At 43.2% G+C, this 25,686-nt stretch overlaps 1 protein-coding gene across 3 annotated transcripts in view; it reads right to left on the bottom strand.

Moving 5' to 3' along the window:
• Positions 1-25,686, bottom strand: part of Agbl4 (ATP/GTP binding protein like 4) — a 1,176,960-nt gene that overhangs the window by 42,286 nt on the left and 1,108,988 nt on the right. For all 3 annotated transcript variants that reach the window (XM_037203416.1, XM_028889943.2, XM_028889970.2), the window contains exons 10-11: positions 12,390-12,542; positions 10,247-10,409 (exon numbers count right to left, since the gene is read on the bottom strand). In XM_037203416.1, coding sequence (XP_037059311.1) covers positions 10,247-10,409; positions 12,390-12,542 — 316 coding nt within the window. The remainder of the gene's footprint in view (positions 1-10,246; positions 10,410-12,389; positions 12,543-25,686) is intronic.

The raw sequence follows: 25,686 nt of genomic DNA, 5'->3' as shown, positions 1-25,686 counted from the left end.
AAGCATATTGCCTCTATTCTGATGGCCCAGAAATGCATAACTTGGATTTCATCTAATTCATTACTTTGTTAGTTGGAGTAAGGGTAGTGGTACAATCACTAAGTGCCTCCTATGTTCATGGTGACTGAACAGGCACTAGAGAATAGTTCTCAATGTTTGCATCTACTCAAAACATCCCTGTGAGGTAAGTATCAGAATGAACATTGTGGTGGATGAGCAGATGGGGGAATCAATCAAGTCCCTTTGCCCAGAGTCATACAACTGGTAAATAGCAGAACCAAGATTTGCATTCAGATCAGCCTAGCTGCAAAGGCCAGGCTCTTCCTTACCCTGTTCTTTAACACATGCTACCTGTGCACTATAGTTCGGCTATAAGCTTCTTGACTTTATGGCTGGTCTCTTCAAAGACTGTGTTTTAAGTGGGGGTGAGGTCAGAGGACTTAGCATCAGGAGAAAGAAACCCTTTTAACCCAAGGCAAATCTGTGTAGAGGGAGGGCCCTAGTCCTGAGCCTCCTCTTAGTTCCTTTTTGCTCCCTCCCGGCCAGGGTTCCTGTCTTTGGAGACACATCAACAAGCCAATCACGGCCATAGCCCCAGCTAAAGGCCCTTGTCTCAGACAGACCTGGCAGCTGCCTCCTCTTATTGGCAGCACATTTATCATCTTGAGGAAAATATTGACGGAAAGAAACACTAGCCAGGCAGTGTGTCTCGACTGGGTGTGCAGCCTGGAGTGAGGCGTGCGATGTTGATTCTGGGGTTGTGCTGTGGAGAATGGCTGGAGCGCCGAAAGTCTGATAAATTCCTAAGAATCACCTAGTAGTTGTTCAACAAATGGGAGTTAGATCCAAATTCAACTCTTTGAATGATGTCTGGTAGATGAGGCTCTTTGTCCAAATCATTCATCTTATAGTGAGGATTCCCAGGATGGAAGTGGCTTGTTCAAAATCATATAGCACATCAGTGGCTGACGACAGATTAATGAAGAATGTGCTTTGTGAATCTCACATCAGAACACTATGTCGTAGCCAATATGTCCCTAGGCAGTGTCCTCAAACCCGGGCCAGACTATGTAGTTTGAGAAACTCCAAGTTGTTTCCTAAGAGAAGACAGGCGATCTGTGGACTTACTCTCAGAGTCAGTCTCCTAGGGGAAAATGTAACCAGTGGGTGCCATGGCATCATGGTGCACTTGCTTAGCTCAGCTGACCCTGGGATCTGTCCGCCCATATCTGCCAGGCCAGGTGCCCTTCCTGTGGCATTGCTGGGGATCAGCAGTCCTGCAGCAGCTGGTTCCCACAACTCTCTCCAGCCTCATCAGCTCACAGTCCCCATCTTGCACTGAAGGCCTATACATGACCAAATAGGAAAGCAGCTCTCTCAGGCTCTAGCTGTTGACAAAGGCGGCTCTCTGTTTGCAGAGACTCCCGCACCCTTCTCCTACACTGGGCCTAAGTGATGCTACTTCCTTGGTGCATCTATTCTTACATCTGGTGTCCCCAAGCAGAGTTAAACACTCTTTCTGTCTGTCCCATACCCCCTTCTGTCACCACACTGTACTAAACTCACTCTCTGCCCATCTCTACCATCTGTTGCATATCCAGGCAGATACCATGACTTTCTCTGCACCCTCGGACACCAGCAGGAATCTGGCATATAGGAGATGCTCACTGAGTACAACCACTGGTTCTAGACCCCTCTTGCCATTATGCAGCATGCACAGGTTCAGAATGGGGCAGCCTCACACTGGGCCTTGTTTCAAACTCTAGAGACACACAGAATAGATCTATTACTCAGCTCTGTGGTTACCCTAGAGACTTGACCAAAGCAAACATGTAGCTCCCAAAGGTCCATATTCCAAGGAAAACTCCCTAATTTCTTTAACTGGTTTCTGGAGTGTCTAACAAGAAGGGTGGTTTTGTTTGTTTGTTGTTGTTGGTTTTCCAGATTGTCCCAATTTTAGGACTGAAAGCTCCCTACCCTCTGTCCTGGTAACCCCTCCTTGTAGTTTTGTGCCACCCCCCCACCACCATGGTTCTTCCGGCCCCATGAACCGTTTTATTGGTGTTTGACATAAACTGAAGGCCAGAAATGAAAACAGAGCCCCAGGGACTGATGACAGCAGCAAGGTAAAGAAAGGCCTTCCTTGATCCCAGAACAGCTTACAGCTCCTGTCCACCAACCGGAGTCAGCCTCAGTTCAGTAGGTAAGGTACAGCTGTGGGGTTGACACAGCCATTTGTTTGTCAGTAATGAACTTAGCGGTGCCAATTAAGGCACCTAAACCTTTCCCCATAGCCCTTTTCTGCTTTCCTGACTCGTCTTTCCTCTTTGTTGAAGGGCAAATATTATTCAGCACCATTGTTCTATAAATTGTCTAAGTAGAACCTCAAGTGTTCCTAGCGCTCATCAATTCAACGGTGACTTTTGAAGCAGTTACAGTGTGACACTTCGGCAGTCACTGATGTCTTTCGGGCTTGTCAAAGCTAAGCACAAAAGTGGAACTGGTTGAAACCGAGCCTGGGTAAAGCCTCGACGTTGAGAGCTCTCCCCACATTTGTGCAACAAGAAAGTAGGAAGACGAGTGTTGGTATACATAGATTGGAAGGGAGCCCGAGTGCAGACAACGGGTTCAGGTGACTTAGGAGTCAAACAGGATGCCTCCCGACTGCCAGCCCACAGCTGCAGTCCTGAAACAATATAGGTAGGCTCTTTATCGTTACCGTGGTTTCCATGGAGCCTTGCAGCGCCGCTAGCGAAGGCTGACAGTTATCACTATAAAGTAACTTTACAACTTTGTAATTTGTAGCTCTCTGCTGACAGTAATATTAACAGCATTTCGAATTATGGCTGTAAACTTGACAACAGCAGATAAAACCCTTGGAAACCTCGGTTTGGGGGACGAAGGAGGCTTGGAGAGAGAAGGGAATGGCACTTGGGTTTTCTAGCCAGACAGGAGGCATTCAGGAGCCACGGCACGCTTGGACATGAATGTGGGTGTCACTTGGCCCAAGGCAGGGTGACTCAGGGTGACCAGTAAGCTGGTGGTAGTCAGCAGAGCTAGGTCTGGGTCATCAGGAATGACAGATAGGTCAGTGTCAGGGGTAGGTGCTTCAGAGAAGGGTTTCTGGAGGTAGAAGAACAGTAAGAGTGGTGTGAGTCCCAGCCTCTCTGGAGTTCAGAAGATAAGTTCCTGTCCTGCCATGGGAGGGAAGCAGGGAGGAAGACATGATGGCCTGCCACAGAGGCTTGAGCTGGACCTGTCAGGATTTTAACATCCACTCTAACACTCAGTACATGGGTGGCTCTGGAAGGTCATTGGCTTTTCCTGAGCTTCACTTCCTCTGCTTCTATCTCAAAGGCCCAAATCAAATGATTATCTCCATCCGCCGCCCATCCATCTGCCCATGTGTCTGCCTACCTGCCTTTTGGTTTGGAAATAGGCTTGAAGATCTATCATCTCATCTTCTAATCTAAAGAGGTGGGAAAACTGGGACCCAGAGCACTGTTGGCCTCCCCAAACATGTGTGGCAAGGTTCAACAGGGCCACAGCTGCTGCTCCAGTGTGGGGGTGTGGAGCCTTTTAAGATGCCGTGAGTTCAGTTCTGATGTTTCCATCACCAATGCTACTATTATTCACCCAGCCAGTTGGCTAGTAAGTATTCCTATTTAAAGCTCAAACCCCAGTTTTTATCTTTAGGGAGGATAAAAAAAATTATCATGCTTCAGTAAAGTTTGTATTCTACTCTCCAAACCCCCTAACTGAAGGTTTGTTTTCTTTTCTTTTTCTTTTTTCCATATGACTCTTAGCAAAGCTATGACTCTGAGTATGACAAATAAGAATCTGGAAAGTTCTGAGATGTCTGACTTATGTGAGAGAAATACCAACAAGCATGTCAGGCATGACTTCTTCCTATTCTTTATCCACTCAAAAAGTAAAATCTTCCCAGCAAGAATGAAAACCCAGGCAGCACTCCCAACATGCTCGGGAACACGGAGCAGCACTCAGAACAGCTCAGATCATAGACCTTACCATCTCCTTAGAGAGCCACATGATCTAAGAGGCAAAGGGCAAGGCCTTCCTCTACTTCATTCATTCATTCATTCATTCATTCATTCATTCATTCATTTTCATTTACTGAGGGCTACTTGGGAGTAGATACTGACCAGAGAGGTCAAGTGATATAGCCACAGTCACACAGCAAAAGGCCACGATGGAACTGAGATCCTGACTCCCAGTTTGGCATTCTTTTCACTAACTCATGAGGCAGACAGTGACACCAAGAAAACCACTTTTTTTTATTGTGACTTCATGGTGCCTAGTACCTACTATGAACGTGTCCAAAGCCAAGGTCTTTCTCCAGAGCTTCAAGACCTTAGAACCATCTGTCTACTAAAATTCCCCATTTGCAAGTCACATGAGTCCTTTATGTTCAATACCTCACAAACAGAGCTCAACACGCTCCCCCTCCTGCCCCCACCCCCTGGCCCCAGCCTCTTTCCCCAGCAGTTCACGTTTAAGTGATTGGCTGATCCTCTGTCTACCATGTTATTCAAACCAACATCCAGGGTACCTTCCTTGACTTTCCCCTGTATCCCATATCTGAATAATCATCAACACACTCAGCCTTGCTGTTATCTACTGGAACATCTAAGAAGGAACTCATCTCGGTCTGATTTCAGCTGAAATACGGAGGATGAAATCATCATGCAGGATTTTTAAGAGAAAAGCCGAAACAATTTTTGCAGCCCTGAGTTCACCTTCATGTGAGAAACGCAGTAGTCCTCACTGGGAAGACCAGCCAGGTCATCTGGGGCTGAGGAAGGAAGCCCGGCTGATGGAACCCCTGAGCAGCTCTCTAGCATTCATCACTGGAAAGTGGGGTGTCTAAGGGGTTCATGCAGGATGGTCCATGCCACCCTCTAAGCACTGGAGGCCCATTCTGTCCCTTTCTAGCTCTCCTTCATCCTGGTCAACCCCAGAAGTGTGAACAGGGGTCACCATGATCAGTCTATCTGAGACAGACCCAGGAAGTGGGGAGGGAGGGTTTTCTTTGAAGAGGCTTGATGTTTTGGATCAAACCAGACACAATAATTGCTCAACGGAGACTGCTTTGTGACTAGAATTAATTGGAACTTCTTAATTTCCTGAGAATGACTGGGTGCTCTCTGGGCCTGCCAGAGCTCTCATATCTGTGGATCTGTTATCTGTATTCATCTATTTACAAGCCAGTGGAAACAAACTGTAAAGTTGTTTTGTAATTGTTAGTGTCACATATTCAGTGCGCTGATTCCTTCTCTCACAGGTCTTTCTCCTGTGCTTACTGATCACTGCTTGTTTCTGGCCCAGCCCCAGCTACCCTGGGATGCTTGGACAGAACATCCTTTCCCTGGCATCTGGACTCTCTTCTGTACTTCGCCCACTGCCAGGAAGGTGGCTCCACTCCTTCTTTCCCAGTCTGCATGGACTCACCCCCGAGGGCTGAGCCTTGGATTCTCTTCTTCTAGGAAGTTCTTCTTCCCTCCCTGCTGCCCCCTTTTCCCAAGACCAGCAGATCTTTCCTTTGACAGGATATTTATCCTCCACGATGCTGCTGTCTCTTACCCTTGTTCTTTCTCCTTCCTGCAGACAGGGACTATGCCTTATTCCTGTCTCTTTCCAACATCTAATGAGTCGTGATGGACAGATGAGTAAATAAATGAGATCTTCAAAGTCTGTTAAATATTTCAGAGGACCCACTGCAAGAGAGACAGTAAGGTCTGAACTGAGATCGGTTAGCTGACAGGATCCTGCTCTCTTCCCTTGGCGAGCTGTACCTTTCCTCAGAGCCACCATTACCTGATTTCAGTATGGCCGCAGCCACAGGAAACCAGTCTGCTCAGGACCCAGGATGGCTTGCTGTTCCCAATATTTTTCTCATCCATTATGTTAAAGAGGTGTTTCCTCTTGGCTTGGAACCAGACCATAAACAAAGGCCAGAGAAGCGCTGGGGTTACTTTATGATTCTAGTTTATCCTTCTCTCTCTCTCCTTAAATCTTCCGAACAGAGCATATTTACTAGCTGTAGAGCCAATAAAATGTAAATAGGACTTGTCGAAGAAGAGCCCCAGAGTATCAGGAAGCTATCATTTCACAGCAGCAAAAGGACAGCAAATGACAGGAAGGAAAGACAAGAGAATGATACCTAATATCACTGAGCATGCGGCCATGGTGACTCATCTGGTCGTGACAACATAGCCTTCCCCATGTAACCCTTACAACCGTGAGAAGTAAATCATTGTTATTCTCACTTTACGGATGAAGAACTGAGGCCTAGAGTGATTATACAACTGGGTTAAAACAGAACTCCCACCTGGAATGCTGACACCAGACCTGTATTCTTGCTACAACATGGACAGGCCAGAGTGCCAAAGACCACTAGCCGTGGTGGAGACCTTTGAAAATGTATAGAATTATTTCCCTTAGTATCATTAGAACCAGATAAACATTATACCTCCCAGTTACAGAAAACCGAGGCCCAGTGATGTTATGTAAAACCTGTTCAAAGTGACCCACCTACTATGTGGCTGAGGCAAGATTCAAACCCTGATGTGTATGAAGAGAAAGTCTGTCCTAGGCACAGCGCTTTGTTCTTTGTGTGTGTTTCTGAGTCCCGCAGCAGGATAGGAAAGCCAGAAAGTCCTCAGTTGCTTTGTAAAGATAAAGTCACCTCATAGAGCCTAGAGGACTTGCTGAAGGGCACTGTCTGGGACAACGCCGGTGCTGTCGTCAGAATCAGGTCTCCTGATTCCTAGTCTAGAGGACACTTCCTCCCAGACCATATTGCCATTCCCATCAGACCATGTAATTTCTTTTTCTGATTGGGACACCGAGCCAGCAGCCAACAAAGATCACAATCTGTCTGCCTGCTCTCCCTCTGTTATGAGATGAGTCTAAAAAAAATGTATATCAAAGAGGAACCAGGTTAAATCACCCTCGAACGTACCAAATTGGCTTGAGCTTCCCTGGTCAGTTCCAGGCTCCTCTTCTCCCCTAACTGACAAGCAGGGTGGCTCTAGGAGCTGGAAGTTGATGCAGTCTCTCCATTCGCCATTGACTCCTTCTGGTCCCTAGCTCCTGTGAACACTAATGCAGGTCCTGCATCTCCTCGGTCCCATATTTAAATATCCTGCGGCCATCACCCATCACCTAGTATTGACCTGAAGCGTCTCTCACATGGATTGTCCTAACAACCTCCTACTGCGTGTCTCTGCCTTCAGTGCAGCCAGGGTGATGTCCCACTATTTACAAAACATCTCTTGTGCTTCATTATCTATTATTTAAGTTCAGATTCCTTTCAGCCTGTGAATTTAGACTTCTCTCCTATATCTGAAGGCCTTTGCCCAAACCAGACCAGTTATACTCTTGCTATACATGCGTACTTTTCCTCCTCGCCTCTCTGTATGCCATGTTCTCCCTTCAGTAACACACTCCAGTCCCATTGGACTAATATTAAAGCATAGTTTAGATAAGCCTTTCATGAGAAAGACTTCTTTGACTCTCAAGATCATTTTGAGTTTTCCCTCATTTCCTGTAAAGACGTTTTTAGTTACTGCTACCCTATATCTAGAACTTGACCTGGCCCTTAGCTGGAACTCCGAGCGCGTGCGCGTGCACACACACACACACACACACACACACACACACATTCAGACACATACACTCTCACACTCACATACACTTTCACACTTAAACATTCACAATGTCACTCACACATACACACTCATATACACTCACCTCCACACACTTACTCATATTTATACACACTTATACACACACACACACTATTATCATTATTAGCAGGAGGAGCAGTATTGGCTTTTGAAAGAGATTCTTGTAGACTATCTTGGAATTTGTTTTGTAGCCCAGGCTAGCCTCAAACTCATGATCCTCCTGTCTTTGTCTCCCAAGTGCTAGGATTACAAGTGTGTGCTACCATGCTGACTTTTAAATGTTAAGTGTCCCTTACCCTTCCAGAATTCCTCTATCACTAAGCTTATCATGCATATTATAATTATCTCTTCTCTTTCCTGTCCCCCCAAGTAGAAGGAAAGCCCTAGAGTACTCTTTTTTTTCCCCAATATTTTACCCCAGGTGCTGGGTTTGATTCCTGGTACACACTAATATGTATTTGTTTTTTGTGAAGCAGAATTGAGTGTTAAGGGACAGAAACTCTGAGCTGACAATGGGTGTTTTACTAAAAATAAAATTTCTATCAGCAAACCATGCCAGAAGTCCAGAGAAAGGTGGGAGAACCCATAAAATTGGGCATCAGCAAGCAATGACAAACCAATTGCAGCATCCTCCAGAGAGACCTGTGTCTCACATGAAATTGGTTTAGAATCCCCTTTAATTCATACGCTCACACTTCTAAAACATTCCTATTAGCTCCCTTGCCACAATACTGTAGGAGAGCAAAGCACATGTGGTGTGCAAATGACCTTCACATGTCCTAAAGAGACAGAGGATCACACCATCTGATGTTTTGGCGGCAAGGGGAGGGTATCAAGGGGCAGTGTGGCATTTAAGAGATGGCCATACTTTGGGAAGCCATGGCTCTTCTGCCTCATTGGCCTTGCTGAGCCAGAAGATACTGTATCACATGTTTAGATGATGGTCTCAGTCTTAGAGACTGTAGGGAGAACACTCAGTTCTTATCATGATCTCTCTAAGGTTCTACGGCATCTGAAACACTGATCTACCACCTACCTGGCCTATTCCTTGCTAGCCCCTCCCTCTGAAGTTATGTTTCTGGCCTCTCAAGTTTCCAGAAATGTAACTGAGTCTCACTAAACCTTCAGTAGCCTGGGTCTAAAGTCATGCCACTAACATAGGAGATTTCCCCACACAGCTTACGATAGGAACTCCATGACTATTCACCAAGAGTTACAGAAGGCTAATGTGAGTCCTTTAATTTGGGGAAGGGATAGTTTGCACATGGAGTGAATGGGCCTTCAATATCTATGGGTTCTGCATCCAAAGATTCAACTAGCCAAAGGCAGAAAATAGTTTAAAAAACTGAGTCTGTACTGACCATGTACAGACAATTTTCTTGTCGTTATTCCCCAAACAATACAGTATAACAATGATTTACACAGCATTTACAGTGCTTTGGATATTATACTGTCTAGAGGTGATTTAAAATAGGCATTAAGGCTAGGCATGGTGGTCCAGTATTTAATCTCAATACTTGGGAGGCAGAGGCAGGTGAATCTCTGTAAGTTCTAGATCAGTCATGTCTACATAGTGAGTTGAGGATAGCCAGAACTACATAGAGACCTTGCCTCAAAAAACTAATGCATGTATACCTTGAAGGACACAGGAGGATGGCTGTGGAATAAACGCAAATACTATAACACTATACATAAGGGACTAGAATACCAGAGGACTTCAGTTTCCATTAGAGTCTGGAACCATCTTGGCACATTGAGGGCCAACTGTATATAGAATTTATCCTCTCCTTATCCTTTTTCAAGCCTTCTCAACTATACTTCTTTCTCAGATAGAACTTCAAGTTTAGAAACGAGAAATGAATCAATTTAAAACTCAAAGGATAAGCGTTAACAGGTTCTACCAGAATCTGCTACAGACCCAATAATGTGAGTTTGAAATAAGCTAAAATTCGTGAATACATTTCCTTTTAAAAAAGAAGTCAAGCAAGGTAAAAAGTAACTCAAGTGTTCACTATGGTGAACTTAAGAGAAATTTTGGGGAAACTAGGGGGAAAAGCAACTTGTCAGAGGCAGAGAGGGTTGGGGTGGGCAGGCCATGGGGGTTAGAAGAAGAGAGAAAAGCGGCTGGGAAGGAGAAAAAGAAGAGTAAGTCAGGGGGTGGGGAGGGGTAATGAGTAGGGAGAGAAAGGCATGTGATTACCGAGGAATGGCAGGTAAGAGGAGTGGGGGAAGAGGGAAGAAAGTGTGAGTAGAGAAAAGAAAAAGTGCGGGAAGAGCAAAGAGAAAGACAAGAACAGCAGAAACAGTGGGAAGGCCATGGGTCCGGGGGCCTACGGAAGACTTGGAGTCTGGAAGCGGCAGTTGTGAAGATGTCTATGTTCCATATGAAGGGTGTATGAAGGTCAGAGACACTGCCAATAGAACCTGCCACATTCATCCTCACCAAACTCCTGACCTGCCTCGTAAATCCTTCCAGATTTGGTGTTCCCAGCTAGACAAATGCTGATCTAGAGATAGCAGAGACATGACAAGGATACAGGCTTCTTCAGTGTAGGGCACAGCGGCTGTAGTACCCCCAATGATGTAACTGTAGAAGGAAACCTCCAGGGTATAGCAGTATGAAGTGTGATCCAGGAGTCCACCAAGGAAGCGACGGCCAGTTCCTGCTTTCACAGCATCCCGGTTGAAGGATGTGCTAGTCTGTGAAAGAGAAAGTTGGGAAGAGAGAGAATCAGACTTGGATGCCCCACACCAGCTTTTAGATGTTGAGCAAGTCTTACAACACCTCCAGTTCTCAATTTCGTCATCTGAAAAGTGGGATCTGCTTCACCATCTCAGTTATTATGAGGACTGATTAGTCAACAAATGTGATTGAATGGAAGATTCCATCAGGGTTCTTGGGGCACAGCTACCAGTAGGAATCTGAGTGGGGCTGGTAGATGAGTGAAAAGCAGACAGGAGGCAAGAAGAAACTCTAATATGATCATAATGAGAATGAAATATCCAACTTGATGATGCTGTTCCCTAGGTAGTATCGTGTTTTAGCTTCAAAGGAACCCATTTAAGTAGGCAGGCATTCCTGTTTCATCATTCTACAGATGAGGAATCTGAGAATCACAGCTGTACAAGTGAGTTAAACAGTACAGATGTGAAGTCAGGACTAAGTGGCTCCAGGGATCCCTGTGCTCTCCATCTCACTAGAGAGAACTGAACTCATGGCCAACATGAGCTAGGGAGACTATGTATGCTCCTTTTGTAAGATATCGGCAACACCCATCAGGGTAAGCAAAAAGAGGGGTAAGCAGGCCAGACTTGGGTCTTTTCAAAAACACAAGTTTTGCTTCCCCACTACTTGACAGCTGTCAATTTGTCCTTTGGGTGTACCTCAGTTTCCTTTTCTGTGTAGCATAGATGAAGGAAACTATGAAAAAGTTACAGGTTCTGCAGTGCAAAAGCCTTGGAGTCTATGAGGTAAAACAAAGCCCTCCCATTTTGGAGGTAATTCTTGAGATTCAGAGCAGTGACGGGAATGGGACCAGGACAGATGACCTTGATGACAACCCAGAGCTCCCAAGGAGGCTAAGATACAGAAACATCACCAGGACCCAAAACATGGCTTAGATGATGTCTGGTCTGTAGATCCAGGGACCCTCACTCCCGTGGGCACCTCTGAGACCTATGGCACACCTTCCAAAGAACTGGAGGCTGCCAAGACTGTACAGGTTCCTATAGAAACAAATGGCTGTTTTTGTCCCATAGCTTGCAGGTGGACAGGTACCCATTTGATTCTGCTACCTAAATTCTAGATGATTTGACAGTAGATGCTCAACTTTTCTGGTCCATAGGTTTCTCTTAGATATATACATATAAAAAAAAGGACTGTGCTTAACAACCTCCAATTCCTTTCTTGGTCTGCCATCCAAAGACTCTGTAATTCAAAGTACATCTTACCACACACAGAAATTCATCATCCTCACTAATGTCCAGCCTGAAGCAATGAGCAGGTGAGTTTTCAGCTCATCAACTTCAAAAATTGCCATGACCTCTGTGGGCCTCTTCCCGACTGGCCACATGGCAGTAACAAGGCCCAGAGATTTAGTATCAAAACAAAGGAAAAATGAGCAAAATCATCCACATGTCTCAACAGTGCATGCTGATGTCCCTCCTTATCTTTCTCCCTGCTCTTTTTTTAATATTGTTTTGTGTTACAGAATTTCTAACTGCCCCTTCCTGGCCCATCCCACCCACCTTGTGTGTCTTGGGAGGTTGTCAAGGTCTTTTCTGCCTGCAAGGAACATTCATATCTATAGCTGCATATGTTTGCCTAGGAAGCTGTGGTGCAGGCAGGATAAAAAGAGATATACCCACCAATTACTGTCAAAGAAATTGGGGCCAAGAAAGTCATGGAAGATGAGAATGGTGGGTATATAATCCCTTGAGTAGACACATTGTTCTCCTTGCTGCAAGCACTGAGACAAATGAAAACAGACTAGTGGCTAGGCATGAAAGAGGAAGACCACTTGATGAGTTTCTTTGCCTTGTTAATGCTGAAGTCAGACTCACTAAACAAACACTAGGTGACCGGACAGGCCAAAATGAAAATGAACCTGAAGAAGGAGAGAAAGGTGTGACAGGAAGAGGTGCAGAAGCATCTTAGCTAACTGAGACCTTTTGACTTACATAGGAGAAGTCCTCTGCATTCTGGCAAAGGAGCTTTGGAAAAATGGATTGCCTTTGGAACCGTTCCTCATCCTCAAAGATATTGCCATACATGAAGCCATTCATCATGGTGGAGTGGGCGTGGATGTCAATATAGAACTCCAGGCTTGTTTTCTGTTGAAAGAAAGGATAACAAACGAGAAGGCTAGGACTGCAGAGCCACTGGAAAGGAAGCCACACCGCACACACCCTTTTCAGCTGGCCCTTTGCATTGACAGACTTGGCAGCTAATTGCAATGTGATTGGAGGGCAGGAGACAGGCGAGAATCGATTTCTATTCATTTTAAACTAATGTGTCCTCAGTGTCAGAAAGTGCTACTGGTAGCATGTCCTTTAGAGGTCTCAGAGAAAGGAGGGTTTTGTTGCATTTTTAACTAAGTTTCTTACACAGAACACGATTAGACATTATGAGAAGTTTTTAATCTGATTAATAAGAAATATCTTCCAGGAAATTATTGTATTGACATTGGGCATTTGTGTAATTTTTGTCTAAACTTCCATTTCTAGCTGGGAGCCTGGTGTAAATTGTGCTCCCACTGTGACAGTTAGGATTTAAAACACACAAAAAAAACCAACTTTTTTCTTTTATTTTGAGGTTATAACTACATCATTTCTCCCCTCTTCCTTCCCTCCAAGTCTTCTCCTATACTTCTCCTTGCTTTCTTTCAAATTCATGTTCTCTTTTTTCATTAGTTGTTATTACATGCATGTATGCGTATGTATTAGTGTGTTCTTCCCTAGGGAAGACAATTTCTCCTACTCTATAAATTCTTTAGTTGCCTGTAGATCTTCTTCTAGGATTAAAGCCTTGTGAGATTTGCCCCTGTCCACTTCGGCATATCTACTGTTGTTCTTGTTCAGCTCATGTTTAGGCAGTCATGTCGGTGACACTTTATGGGTGTAGTTTCTGACATTGCAGGGAGAGAGAGGGTCTCACAGCAAACTCCCTGATCCTCTGGCTTGTAAAATCTTTCCATTCCCTCTTCTGCAACGATCCCTGAGCATTAGGTGCTGGAATGTTTTATAGATGTACCTATCCATCAGGACTCCATAACTCTGCATTTTGATTGATTGTAGTTTTCTATAATGATCTCCATCTGTTGTAAAGAGAAGTTTCTTCGATGAGGGCGGGGTAAGGACTCCACTTTTCTGTGGGTCTAGGGCAAATACTTAGAATGTATTTTGGAAGTGGTGGCTATAGTGACTTCACTAGCCCTGGGTAGTTGGCTAGGGGATATTTTTAATCTGAAAAATATGTATTTTGATTCTAACCTCAGGGTTATACTAGGAAGCAAACAGTAGTAGTACTTGCCCTCACTTTGTGCATCTCTAAGGCATGTTAGGCTCCATCCTAGAAGCTTTACACATCAAGTGTTAATTAGCTCTTTCATCTAACCTTTTCTTATGATGTCACATCTTTCTCCAATAACAAACAAACACACAACAAAAAACAGTTCATGGCAGCGGAGGCTTTGTAATCTGTAAATGACATTGCTGAGATTTTTCTCGGCTTGCATAATTAAGACACTTCCTAGCTTGATGTGATATTATTTATTAAATTCCCAGAAGATGGGGAGTTGTCTATAAAGGGCTTAGTGCCTGTAAGTTGCAGGATGCTCAGAACTGTTGGCAGAATGATGGCACAAAAGACACCAGGAGATAACACCAGACACCACAACAGACTGGCAGAACAAGAGGACTTTTAGGATGTTAGATCTTCAGTTTCTCTCAAATATAATGATTCTCTTTTTACATGTCAACTAAATGTAACACACACACACACACACACACACACACACACACACACACACACCAATCCTCCTTTGATTAACAAAGCCCTAAATATGAAGAAGATTTGACTGAGCTCACAGAATAACTGGGACTTGAATCCTGACAAAATGACTTGTCCTCTGTGACCAACACTTGCCAACCCTGGTCACCTAACCATCTTTGTTCTGCTTTATAGACCTGGGAAAGAAGAAAAGTCCACATGTGGGAGGATTCTCCCTCCTTGGGACACTTTCAAATGAAGTTACAGCCAAATAAAATCCATGTTGCTTCTAGAATGTGAGCTTGATGACTGTCATTTCGTTTGCCTCAGAGTTGGAGTGAAGAATTATGTCTTGCTGAGCTCCTGGTTCTCTGGGTAGCATACACTGTTTTCTGAGGGCAAAAAGATGCAGTTCTCTGTGTGATATTAAACTCATCATTTTCGGCTTTGGAGGAGGAATACACAATGATCCAACAGGAGCCCATAAAAGTCATCTTTGCAATTTTATTTTCTTCGATTGTCTGTCTTTTCCTCTGAGCTTTTGATGAGCTGCAGAGGAAAGGAAGAGGTAGAGAGATGACTTGAGAAACGTGTGAGGAAAAACTGCAATTTATAGCTCTGACTGCCAGAGACAGAAAGGCCTTGGAAATCAGGCCCTCTGACCTCTCTCCAATCAGCCCTGAGTAGGGAGGAGGCTTATGCAAGGCTGGCTGGCCAGCTGGTGATGGAGTAAGAATTAGAGCCAAGCCCTACTGACAACCACTTGGGTATGGCATGAGTTGTCTCTCAAATCTGGCATTCTCACACCAGGTGGCTAATATGACTTCACTTTAAATTACCAGCAGGTGAATTTTAATTGATTGACACATATGGTTCCGAAGTTAAGAGGCATGACATAATTTACAGTGGAAATTACCCCTTCCACTCCGTCCGGCAATCATACAGTTTTGCTGTCAGGTTGGCATGTACTCTTCCAGAGACAGTTTGTATACAAACAAGGAAATAGTGTCCCCACTCCAAAATGGTAATACCCTAATCATACTGTTCAGGTCTGACCCCCGCCCCCTTTTTAAATTCTTCTATGTCTTGGGAGTAACTTTTTCTCAACAAATTGTTGTTTTATTCTTTTTGACAGCTCATTAACTCCCTACCTGATAGACATTTAAGGGGTTTCTGATCTTTTCCTGCTACCAGCCATGTTTTGGTGATGGACTTTGCACATACAAAAGTTTATACAGATGTGATTATATACTGGATTCATAGAAATGGAATAACTAAGATCCTATGTACATCTGAAATTCTGATAAATACTGACAGGCTCCCTTAGAAGGGCCAGTACCCTCCCAACAGTGTATCAGCACCTCATCACCTTGACAACATGGGTACAATTTTACTTTTGAAATATTCCACTTGTGATGGGTGGGAAATGATATCTAAGATTAGTTTTAATGTGAATTTCTGTTAGTGCAATTATCTTTTATTATCTAGTTAAACTTCTTTTCATATATGTAAGAACTATTTGCATTTTCTGTGAAATGGCTGTTCATTTTCTTTGCCCATTTTAGGATTGAGTTACTAGGCTCTGTCGGTCTCTCTTTCTCTCTGTTTTTACTGATTTATAGAAGCTGTATATTACATAAATTCACCTTTATGTGTTATAAAAATATTTTGTCATATTTTCTTTTCACTTTAGTTTGTTTTAACTTTTCTTTTTACTTTATTTTACTTTTTACATTTAACTTTAAATGTTATTTTTTTTTTAAATGTGATCACATTTATCATCCTTTTCTTTTGGAGTCCCAGACATGACTGCTTTCACTGTTTCTTTTGTTTCCTGTTCCTTTGGTTACCTCTAAGTATTTTCATTTGAAATTAGGTGAGCAGGTTGGTATGACAGAGGAAGGGACAGGGAGAGGGATAACTAACACCAAGGATGTTTGAAAAAGCCATATGGAAACCTATTATTCCTTAGGCATCATTCATATATATATATATGTATGCATAGACACATGTGTCTATATATGTGTATGAACATGTCTATATTTATAAGTATATATTTGCACAAGTGTATGTTTATACAAGTGTATGTTTATACATACATGTTTATATATATATATGTATATGTATATATATATTCATATAAAGGAGTTTAACTGGAATTATCCAGTGGTAGGTTTGAGATACTCCCCTGAAGTTGTTCTATAGGATGACCTGGAGACCCCCCAAATAATATAGGCTATTGTTAGTTTGTTGTCTATCAGAACTTGATATTAAGACCTGCTGAAGATAACAAACACTTTGGACAAATGACATGGAGAAATTAAGCTGAAACTTCATCCCTGTTGACTAGCTTTCATAGTACCAGAAAGTGCTACATAGGCTGCTGGAGGAATAAAATCATCAACTTCTTGCCCAGCTGTGAACACTGTGAACTACAATATGACAAGCACAGCAAGATATGTCCACATGTACAATAGAGGCAGGAATGTTACAGAGGTGACCACTGCTTTCTGATTGGATTTAAGGTCTACTCCACATAAGGAAATGCATGCAAAGTACTGTTAATTTGGTCAAGAACCAATGGTTGAGGCACTCACAGTCCCCCAGGGTGAATCTGCTATCAATTATTCCACTAAATGTCATAGTCTCATACTTCCCTCTGAATTAATATCTATCTACCCCTAAATTAGTACAGTTATCAGATCCCTTCAGAGAAATTCCTTTGTGCAGTGAATAGTTGATGATTGAGAAACTCTCTTGATCAAAATGCAAAGAATAAATGTGTAGAATGCTCAACCACAATATCTATATTAAGACATCTGTATTATTCCAAGCTATCCCCAAGGCTCAGGAACCATTGAGGAAGAGGGGGCAGTAAAACTATAAGAACCAGAGGTTGGGAAGGAGTAGAGCAAAACAGTGTCTTCTGTACTCAGGAATTCCAAACAGCTTGTTTGCCTGTCCAAGACCATATGAGAACTAGACAGTCAACATTCTAGCATGGACATGTGTATGCTCAGGACACTCAGGCGAGGCACTATTGATAGTTAATGGCTTCTGGGGGAGTAAGAGTCAGTTTTCTTTCATAGTATAAGTCACCCATGTCCCAGTGGATGACTCTACATCCATGAGAATATGGGCAGCACAAATTGAACTTGGAAGGTTATTTTAAAAAATAAGAAAGAGGAGGTGAAGAGGTATGGGAGGATCTGGAAGTCATCGGCAGAAAAATCAGGGGTGAATATGGTCAAATATCAAAAGGACACATGTATGAAATCATTAATAAAATATAGACATAAGTAGAAAATAAATGGTAAATGGCTGAGACAGACAAAGAGACTTCCTTAAACTCACTAGTACTTCTCATCCTCTATTAATGCAAGTCACTCATTGTTTGTACAGCTTCTTGTTTGGATATTGACAGCAGTACTTGTTACTCTATGCCCAATCTAGGTGATAGATAGAATTTCCCAAGAGTTCCTTGGGAGAGGCATAGGTCTGATCCAAATTCTTATCTTCTTTTGCTTGGACTACTGTTATAATTGCTGCTTAATAGATTCCCTTGCTGTTTTAAAGTGATCTTTTCATATCCAAACACTTTCACTGCTCTAGCTAAGACTAGTCTCTAGTTCTTTATTGCTTCCAGGACAGAGATCAATTCCTTGAAAGTTTTAAAACTCCTGCATGATCTGGTCACTGACTCCAGAATCAGCTCTCTTCATTTTCTATCACACGGAGCTACCTGGAGAACCTTGAACTGCTGAGCTCCTTATCTTTATCTCTGAATCCATACACAACCTTCCTCTACCGTATATTGTCCCTATACGTGTGTAGTAAACTCTGGGCCCAGTCTGGGAATTTAAGGCACAAACTGAACAGATGTTCAGCTATCCTGTATAAGGAAGACATTTGCCATTCTTTCTTGCTATCCAGTTGTTATTATCCAGATTAAATAGGATGTAAACAACAATGGATACTGCCATGTTGGGGCTGGCCATAAAACTTACATACAATCAACCATATTTTCATCCTTCATGGAATCCACCTGTAAAAATTTTGATATCATAAGAAAAAAGCAGGCTATTGTCAGAGCCTAAAGTAACCCAGGACAACTCTCCCTTAGTAACTGTGGCTCTTCCCAGCACCTCTCACTCCTCCTACCCTAAACCTTTCAGCACAATGGCTGGGCTTCCCCTCCCCCATCTTTTCTTTCCTGTGTAACTCAGTCATTTTGGCTACAGGCTCTCTTGGGTCCCATGTGTTCTCTTTGCTCCCTCTGTCATTTTCTCTCTTATTCCCCCTCTCCAGATGCCTTCCAGATGCCTCTCTGGCTGTTTTCTTCCTCATATCTATAATAAAACCTCTCTCCTCAACCAGACCTAGGAGTGGTCATATCTTCCTTTTCATTTACCTATGACCCTGAATCAGTACTTACAGATCAGAAGACCTGCATCAGACTATGATGTGAGGCACAAATGAACCTTTAGTATATCAAAACTACTGAGATTTGGGGCTTGTTTTAAAAGATAGTATTATTGATTTTGATTAGTAAACTCTTGGTTTAGAATGCTTTATTTTGCTGAGCATGATGATGGCACATATTTGTCATCCCAGATACTTAAGAGGCTAAGATAGCAAGGTCACAAATTTGTGACCAGCCCAGGCAACTGAGAGAAAAATTGTCTAAAAATGAATCAATGAATGAATGAGAGAGAGAAAGAGAGAATCTTTGGTGGTAGAGCAGTTACCTAGTATGTTCAAGGCCCTGGGTTCAATCTCCTAAAAGACCTTATTTTATGCTTCAGGCTAAGTGAGTAGCCCCATTCATGACCTGGTAATTCCTTATTTTCATCTCTCATTATGATGTGAACTCTTTGGGGGCAGGGATCATCACAGGACCAGGACAAGGGCTGGCATATAGGCTCTTGTTAAAGGCTGATGAAGGAAGAAATGAGAAACCCAACTCATGAATGGACAAATGAATTAATTAGTGATCAAATGCATCTTCGAGTTTTTGTGGGTTTTTTCCCCATAAAGTCAAATATTTTGCAGTCAAATAACTTATTTTCTGTATTTTGCAGTCAAACAACTTATTTTCTGTATTTTGCAGTCAAATAACTTATTTTCTGTAGCCGTACTAGAGAGAAGAAGGAGTTTGTCGCAGATGCAGGGCCCTTAATTATAACTTGGGAATGAGAATAGAAGTGGGGGAAGGGACATCTTTGTTCTTTCCTTCCAAACTTAAGAACCTTAATTAAAACCAAGTGATGAAGGGCTGTCCCCTCGCCAGCAGCCAACAGCTCATCCTGCAATCAGAGGCCTAAAGAGTAAATTAAAATCAGTGCCAATAAAATTAAAACTACCTTGGGGCATATTTGAAACATAATTTAGTGTGGAGTTCACTTTCTTTTAGACACCAGGGAGGAACTGGGTTTTCATTCTGCATTCTGAGCTGCTTCATCTTACTCTGCACAAGCCAAAAACCTGAGCTTGGTATTCTGATATGGTGTTGAATCCTTTACCCCGGGGAGTGCTTTAGTCTTTATCATACATTCAGTCAAATGAAGGAAGATCCAAGGAAGTCCAGTTCTGGAAGGGCAGAGGGGCTTTATGACAAGTTTGGAGATGAGGAGGAAGCTAGGTTTGGGCAAGGATAGATTGAAAAGGGGGAATTCTGTTACCATTCCTGTTTTGTAGATGAGGGAACTGGGGGCCAGTGGAAACCAGGGCAGCTGACCACAAGGCTCCTCTCTCTATTTTTCTGTTCTCAGGAGCTTACAATCTAGCAAGCAATGGCTTGATTATAGCCAAGCCCATGCCATGAAGATTTCTTCACCTCTGAGCTGAGGAACTCTCCAGCTGAGCATGGCTGGCCTCTGACACTCAGAAAACAAAACAAAACAAAACAAAAAGTGAGTGTGTGCATAGGAGGGGTTAGAAATGTTAGAGAACAGCCGATAACGTCTTATCTAAGATGCACCCCAAGAAGATGTTTTTCCTGCGGAACGCAGGTAAACAAACACACACAAACCAATAGAAATATTTTAAACCAACTGACATATTTTCCAGTTAGGTATATTAAAAGTAGAAATATCTCTGAAAGTTGGAAAAATTTAAGACTGCTTAATAACCAAGCAGTTGGACACAGTGGCACACACCTGTAGTCTAAAGCAGGAGGATTACTTGGGAGCAAGTTTGAAGCCTGCTTGGGCAATGTGGCAAGACTGTGTTTCAGAAGACAATCAAACAAACAAAACAGTGTCAAGGTCATCTACTGTGTGTATTGTAACTTTCTGAAGTGGCATGGTGACGTCCTCCTTTGTCAGGTATGGCTTGAACATGGCTGAACAGCAGGCTCTGCCATAAAGGAGGAGAAAAGCAGTGTAAGAAATCCAGGTAGACTGTCTAGGGACTAAGGAGCTAGGCCTCGGGACTCCATCTCCTGCTCTCTCTGTCTCACACCAGTCTGGCAGAGTCTCGAGCACTTTCTTACGTGCTCTCATGTCTTCTATCCCATCCCGGGCTACCCTTCCTTTACCACCTGGTAACATCTTGTTCATCATTTACTGTTCAGCACAAATGGTCTCTTGACAAACAAGTCCCCTTAATGCTAACAATTACTATACCTTTCTCTGAATTCTTATAGATTTTTTTAATGTTCTTTTATTCAAATACTCATAAATTAATTAATAGTCTTTGAATTTTTACTGTGAATTTCCTATATGCCAGGTATCATTGCAAGAGCTGGGGGTAAATGGAACAGATGGAATGACACCCAGGTGGGCATTATGGCCACAGGCAGCAGGTAGGCAAGGCGTAGTGTGGCAGGGTACTGTACAGGTTAGGGCTGCGCTAAGATGAGCCACAGGGGAGTTACTGAGGGCATAATAACAAAGTAGACTTACCACATGCCAGACGCTGATCAATCATTGCCGGTTATGCAAACTTTCAGATAGAAACACTACTTACAAATGAGGGAACTCAGGAAGAGAGGTTAAATCACATGCAGAGGGAGTCCCATATCACACAGTGACAACTGGTAGAACCCAAGCCAGCTAGCTCCATAGCCCACGCTTTCAGTGACGCTCACACCACAGACATTGCTGCCCCTTAAGGACCCCTTCCTGGGTCTGGTCCTACCTTCACTCTAATGAAGATATGAGGTGAGCACTGCTGCCAGATGGGAAACTGAGGCAAGGAGAACTTGCAAACTCCAATGCTGAGATTCAACCTGGGTGTTTCTGACCAGCGACTGAGCTTCTAATCTCAACTTATCAAAACAGTCCAAACTCTGCATCTGTGAACTCCTTTTGGCTCAGAAGAATAAATTAAGAACCAGGGTAACCTGTGAGTGTCATGTTTTCAAGCGGGGGAAATGCTCCAGTAACAGCAAGATGAGAAGGAACAACTCCCTTTCCCTACCTCCAATGTGTCTCTTATTATCTAACTTAGAAGTGAAGAGTCAAATTTGCACGTAACAGCAGACATTGTTACATCCTCCTTCTAAGGATCCAGGGAGGCCCATGTCCGGCCTGGCAGGAAGAAAGAGCCTTTGCTTCTTCCATTTTCCTCCTTTCCCTCCAGGCCTGGAAAAGAGAACCACGGAGACGGGAGGCCTGGCACTGAAAGAGCAGGTTTGTAACAGGCCATCAAGGTTAAGTAGATCCTCCTTATTTCTGCTTCCTCCTCCATATCAATGTCTGTTGACCCCATTGATGGCCATGGCAATGACAGTGATCATAGAAGGGCAGCCATGGTAGCAGAGAGATTCAGAGGGCTTGTAGACTCGACCTTCAGTGTCAGATCCACTGAGGATGAGCCTGATGACCTGGAGTGGAATCAGTTTCCCTTTCAGATTCCTTGTTTCCCCTCTGGAAATTAGAGATAACAATTCCCAACACACAGGATCGTGTGAAGTTAGATGAGGTAACTGGCTTAATGCCTAACACAGTGTCTAGAAGTTTATAGACTCTCAACATGTTCTTTTCAATTACACAGTGATAGTATACACAGGCCCTCTCCTTGGCACAGGGCATGTAGCCTACTTGGAGCTTAAAACCTTGTAGGAAAGATGGGCATTTTATCTGAAATTGCATGTGAGATGAGAGTCAGGAGGAGTGAAGGACAGGGGCAAGTGCTTGACAGAGTTCAGAGGAGCTTGGGGACCCACCTTACAGAAGTGTAAATTTCTTTCTTATTCAATAGGAAAGCTATTGACAATGACCACTGTCTTGCACATTTGTATATCTCACAACAAGTAGCTCATCCAACTCTCAACAATCCACCAAGGAAATAGATCATGATCTCAGTAAAAGCTCAGAGACTGTGGCTTGCTAAGATCTTGTAGAGCTGAACCGGGATTCTAATCATGTCTCATTATATCCAAAGCCTCTGCTTGTCTTTCCCCCCGGGGGATCACATCACATGCCTGCTCCTGCAGAGAGAGTGCCTGGACTGTCTTTGGGAAGCTGCAGTTTGAGTGGGAAGATGAAGCAAAATAATCAAGGAGCTCTCAGCTAAGAGAGGACTGAGCCAGAATATAGAAACCCATGAGAACTAAGGGACATTTTAACTTGATAATTAAAAGTTAATGTTTCTTCATTAAAAAGCAAAGGGTGATGAAACTAGGGCACCCTTGGGCACATATTAGATGCTCAATAAATAGCTGTGGCCTTGATCCTTGGGGATACCTACTGCAGGAGGCTGTCAGCGAATCCAGAGGGGGTAAGGATAGATATCTAACTATTGAGTTGGAGGTGCTGGTTTACAGTAGGCTCTTGGGAAATGTTCTTTTTTTTTCTTTTGCCAGAAAACTCATCTTGGCTTTCCTTCTAACATGCTCTGAGAATATGGAGAAACTTTCCTCTTATGACTTCACCTTCAGACTTCAGTTGAGAAAAAAGCACCTTTTACTATCATGATCTAGGTGTCCTACAGTCTTCAAATATTTGACTTTCTTGCTGCAGTCCTCTGCTTCCATCCACCAAGTCGGGATAAGAAAAGGATCCTTTTTGTGTGAAGGAAGACAGCCTGACTAGCTCCCGAGGTTCTGACTTCGGATGAGAGACCACTCACTAAGCTCTTGCCTTCATCTTACAAGTCTGAGTTGGACGTTTGCCTCTTCCTCGCGTGTCTTAGTCTGTATTGGGCTACCCTTGGAATATCTGAGGCTGGACAGAGCGTGAAGAACTGAAATTAATTTCTCTGAGTCCTGGAGGTTGGGAAGCATCCGGTGAGCCCTCTTGCTACATCTTCACAGCAGGAAGCAGAAGGGCCCAAATAAGGACAAACTGCTTCCACTAGACAGCAGAGCAGAGCAGAGCAAGCTCACTCTGCCAGCCATTTTTACAGTATCACTAACCCACTTGAGGGCAGAGCCCTCATGGTTTAAATACTTCCCAATGACTCTCATATCCCAATGTTGTACTTGGAACAGAGATTTGAAAGTCAGAGTTTGGGAGGATACATTCCAATCAATGCCGGATTTGTTCCCAGTTAGTACACAATGTGATCAGATGTTCTATGGTCTTGGGTTATGCTATTTGGGTCCAAAAACAAGCTTATTTTTCCCCAAATATGGTAATTTGAATGAAAGGCACATTTCCCCCATATAGTCATATGTTTCCTATAAAAATAGAGCTCTTTCTCAATATAGTAAAGCAGAAGCATAGCACGTCTTTCTTAGAATATAGAAACAGAAGGAAAAAAAATTAACAAACACCTAAAGACACATTCTCAAATATATGTGCCACCCTCTAGAAGTAAGTGTTCTACCTAGGGGCTGCAGGCATTCACTCCCTCTGAGGAGACCTGTAATCTTTATTTATTGCTTTACTCAGCCAGAGTTTGTCCCCACAGACAAGTTCTCCCTACTGGAGGCTTTTGTAGTGATTAGCTACTCTTTGGCCCAATCTTAAGGGGAGAGAAATGGGGATATTATCAACATATACGACATGAATTTGTCATATGAAGATCACGTCCCTGTTGATCTGTCACCATCTTCCACCTCATCTTCTGCTGTCTGCTAATGAGTACCCTGTGCTTTCATCATACCAAATGGAGAGCATCCAGGGTATCCCATGCTTCTCTGTGTCCCCCTCAAGCCTCTGCTCCTGCTGTTGCTAGGAATTCCTTGTCCTTTTTAAAATCCTCCAAAGCCAAATGCAAACATGTTGTTCTCTGGATGACTTCTGGGTGTGGCTGATCATGTGTCTTCTCTTGTTCTCACTTGACCCTCCAACTTTATCATATCCAGGTCACTATTTCATTATTATTCCCTCACATGTCTCTTTCTCTCAGGGGTTCAAGCACCCCTCACAAATCTTTTTCTAGACAGCATCTAGCACAGTGTCATGCACACAGTGAGTGCTGAGGCAATCCTTCCTAAATGAATAAATGCATGAGTTCATAGTGGATGAGAGGAGAAAATACCTTTTTGGAGTCAATGTTAATCCTAGCTTGTCTGTGAAAATGCTGTCATAGGAGAGGGAGGGAGAAGGGCAGACATTGAAGGGACATAAAGAGTCAAGCTTTCTTTCCTATTCTCCCTGGATTCTCTCTCCTCCCCTTCTAATCTCTTCTTGCTATTGGGACAAAAGTAAAGAGCACAGCACAAGCAAAGCTGTATTTTCTGTTTATTGCCACCAGGTTAATAACAGTAATGGTGCGAGAAGAAAATGAGGTGTTATGTAAAATCCTGCATTGCAGATTCTGCTGCCGATGCAAAGAACTCAATAAAGTGTAACACTTTAATCATGAAGATAAAAATCACACAGCAGCTTCCCATGGGCTCCCAGAGCCTTAAGACAAAATAGTTGTGAGCAAATGAGAGATGAGAGAGGAATATCATCAGGCATCACAAAAGTTGTTTGGGTTTTTTTCCCCTCTCTTCTCTAAAAATAAAAATGGAATAAGCCATTTCTCATCTACTTCCAAGACACCTTGTATGAGTTTCTGTATTCTCTGGAGAAAATACTCAAACTTCTGTCAGTGGGTTTGCTCATTCTTTGCAAAAATTGATTTGTTTAGAAAAAAATTAAATTCCTGTCTTTTTGGTAACTTGATTGCATCTAAACATAGAGGAGCAATGTCTATAAATGAAAGGAAGCTTTGGGTGGAGGTGGAGGTTAGTGATGATAAAAAGTCCCTGCCATATTTGAACTTGTGCTCTGGGAACAAGATCATGGCAAGAGATAAAGAAAGGTCTTTTACCAACTCAGGCAATCCTGGGAAAGCACCTTCTTGCCTCAGAACTTCGGGCCCAGCATTCTTCAAATAAGGATTTGTTCTTAGTGATTTCTAGAGGTCTGACACTGGGACTTGGAGGTCACCAGTGATGGGCCTCTTGACATTGGCTGCTATGGTTCAGAACTACTGCAGTTGCCTCCCAGATGTCTCCTGCTTCTGCTTCAACTCAAAATGCCCCCTTCCCTCACCTACCACTCAAATCCACTCTTGGCTGTATAGCTGGAGCTATATATTTATAAC

Source organism: Peromyscus leucopus, chromosome 2, assembly GCF_004664715.2.
Source record: "Peromyscus leucopus breed LL Stock chromosome 2, UCI_PerLeu_2.1, whole genome shotgun sequence".
Lineage (NCBI taxonomy): Eukaryota > Metazoa > Chordata > Mammalia > Rodentia > Cricetidae > Peromyscus > Peromyscus leucopus.
Note: the sequence above shows the minus strand (reverse complement) of the source record. Positions and strands in the feature narration are given on the sequence as shown.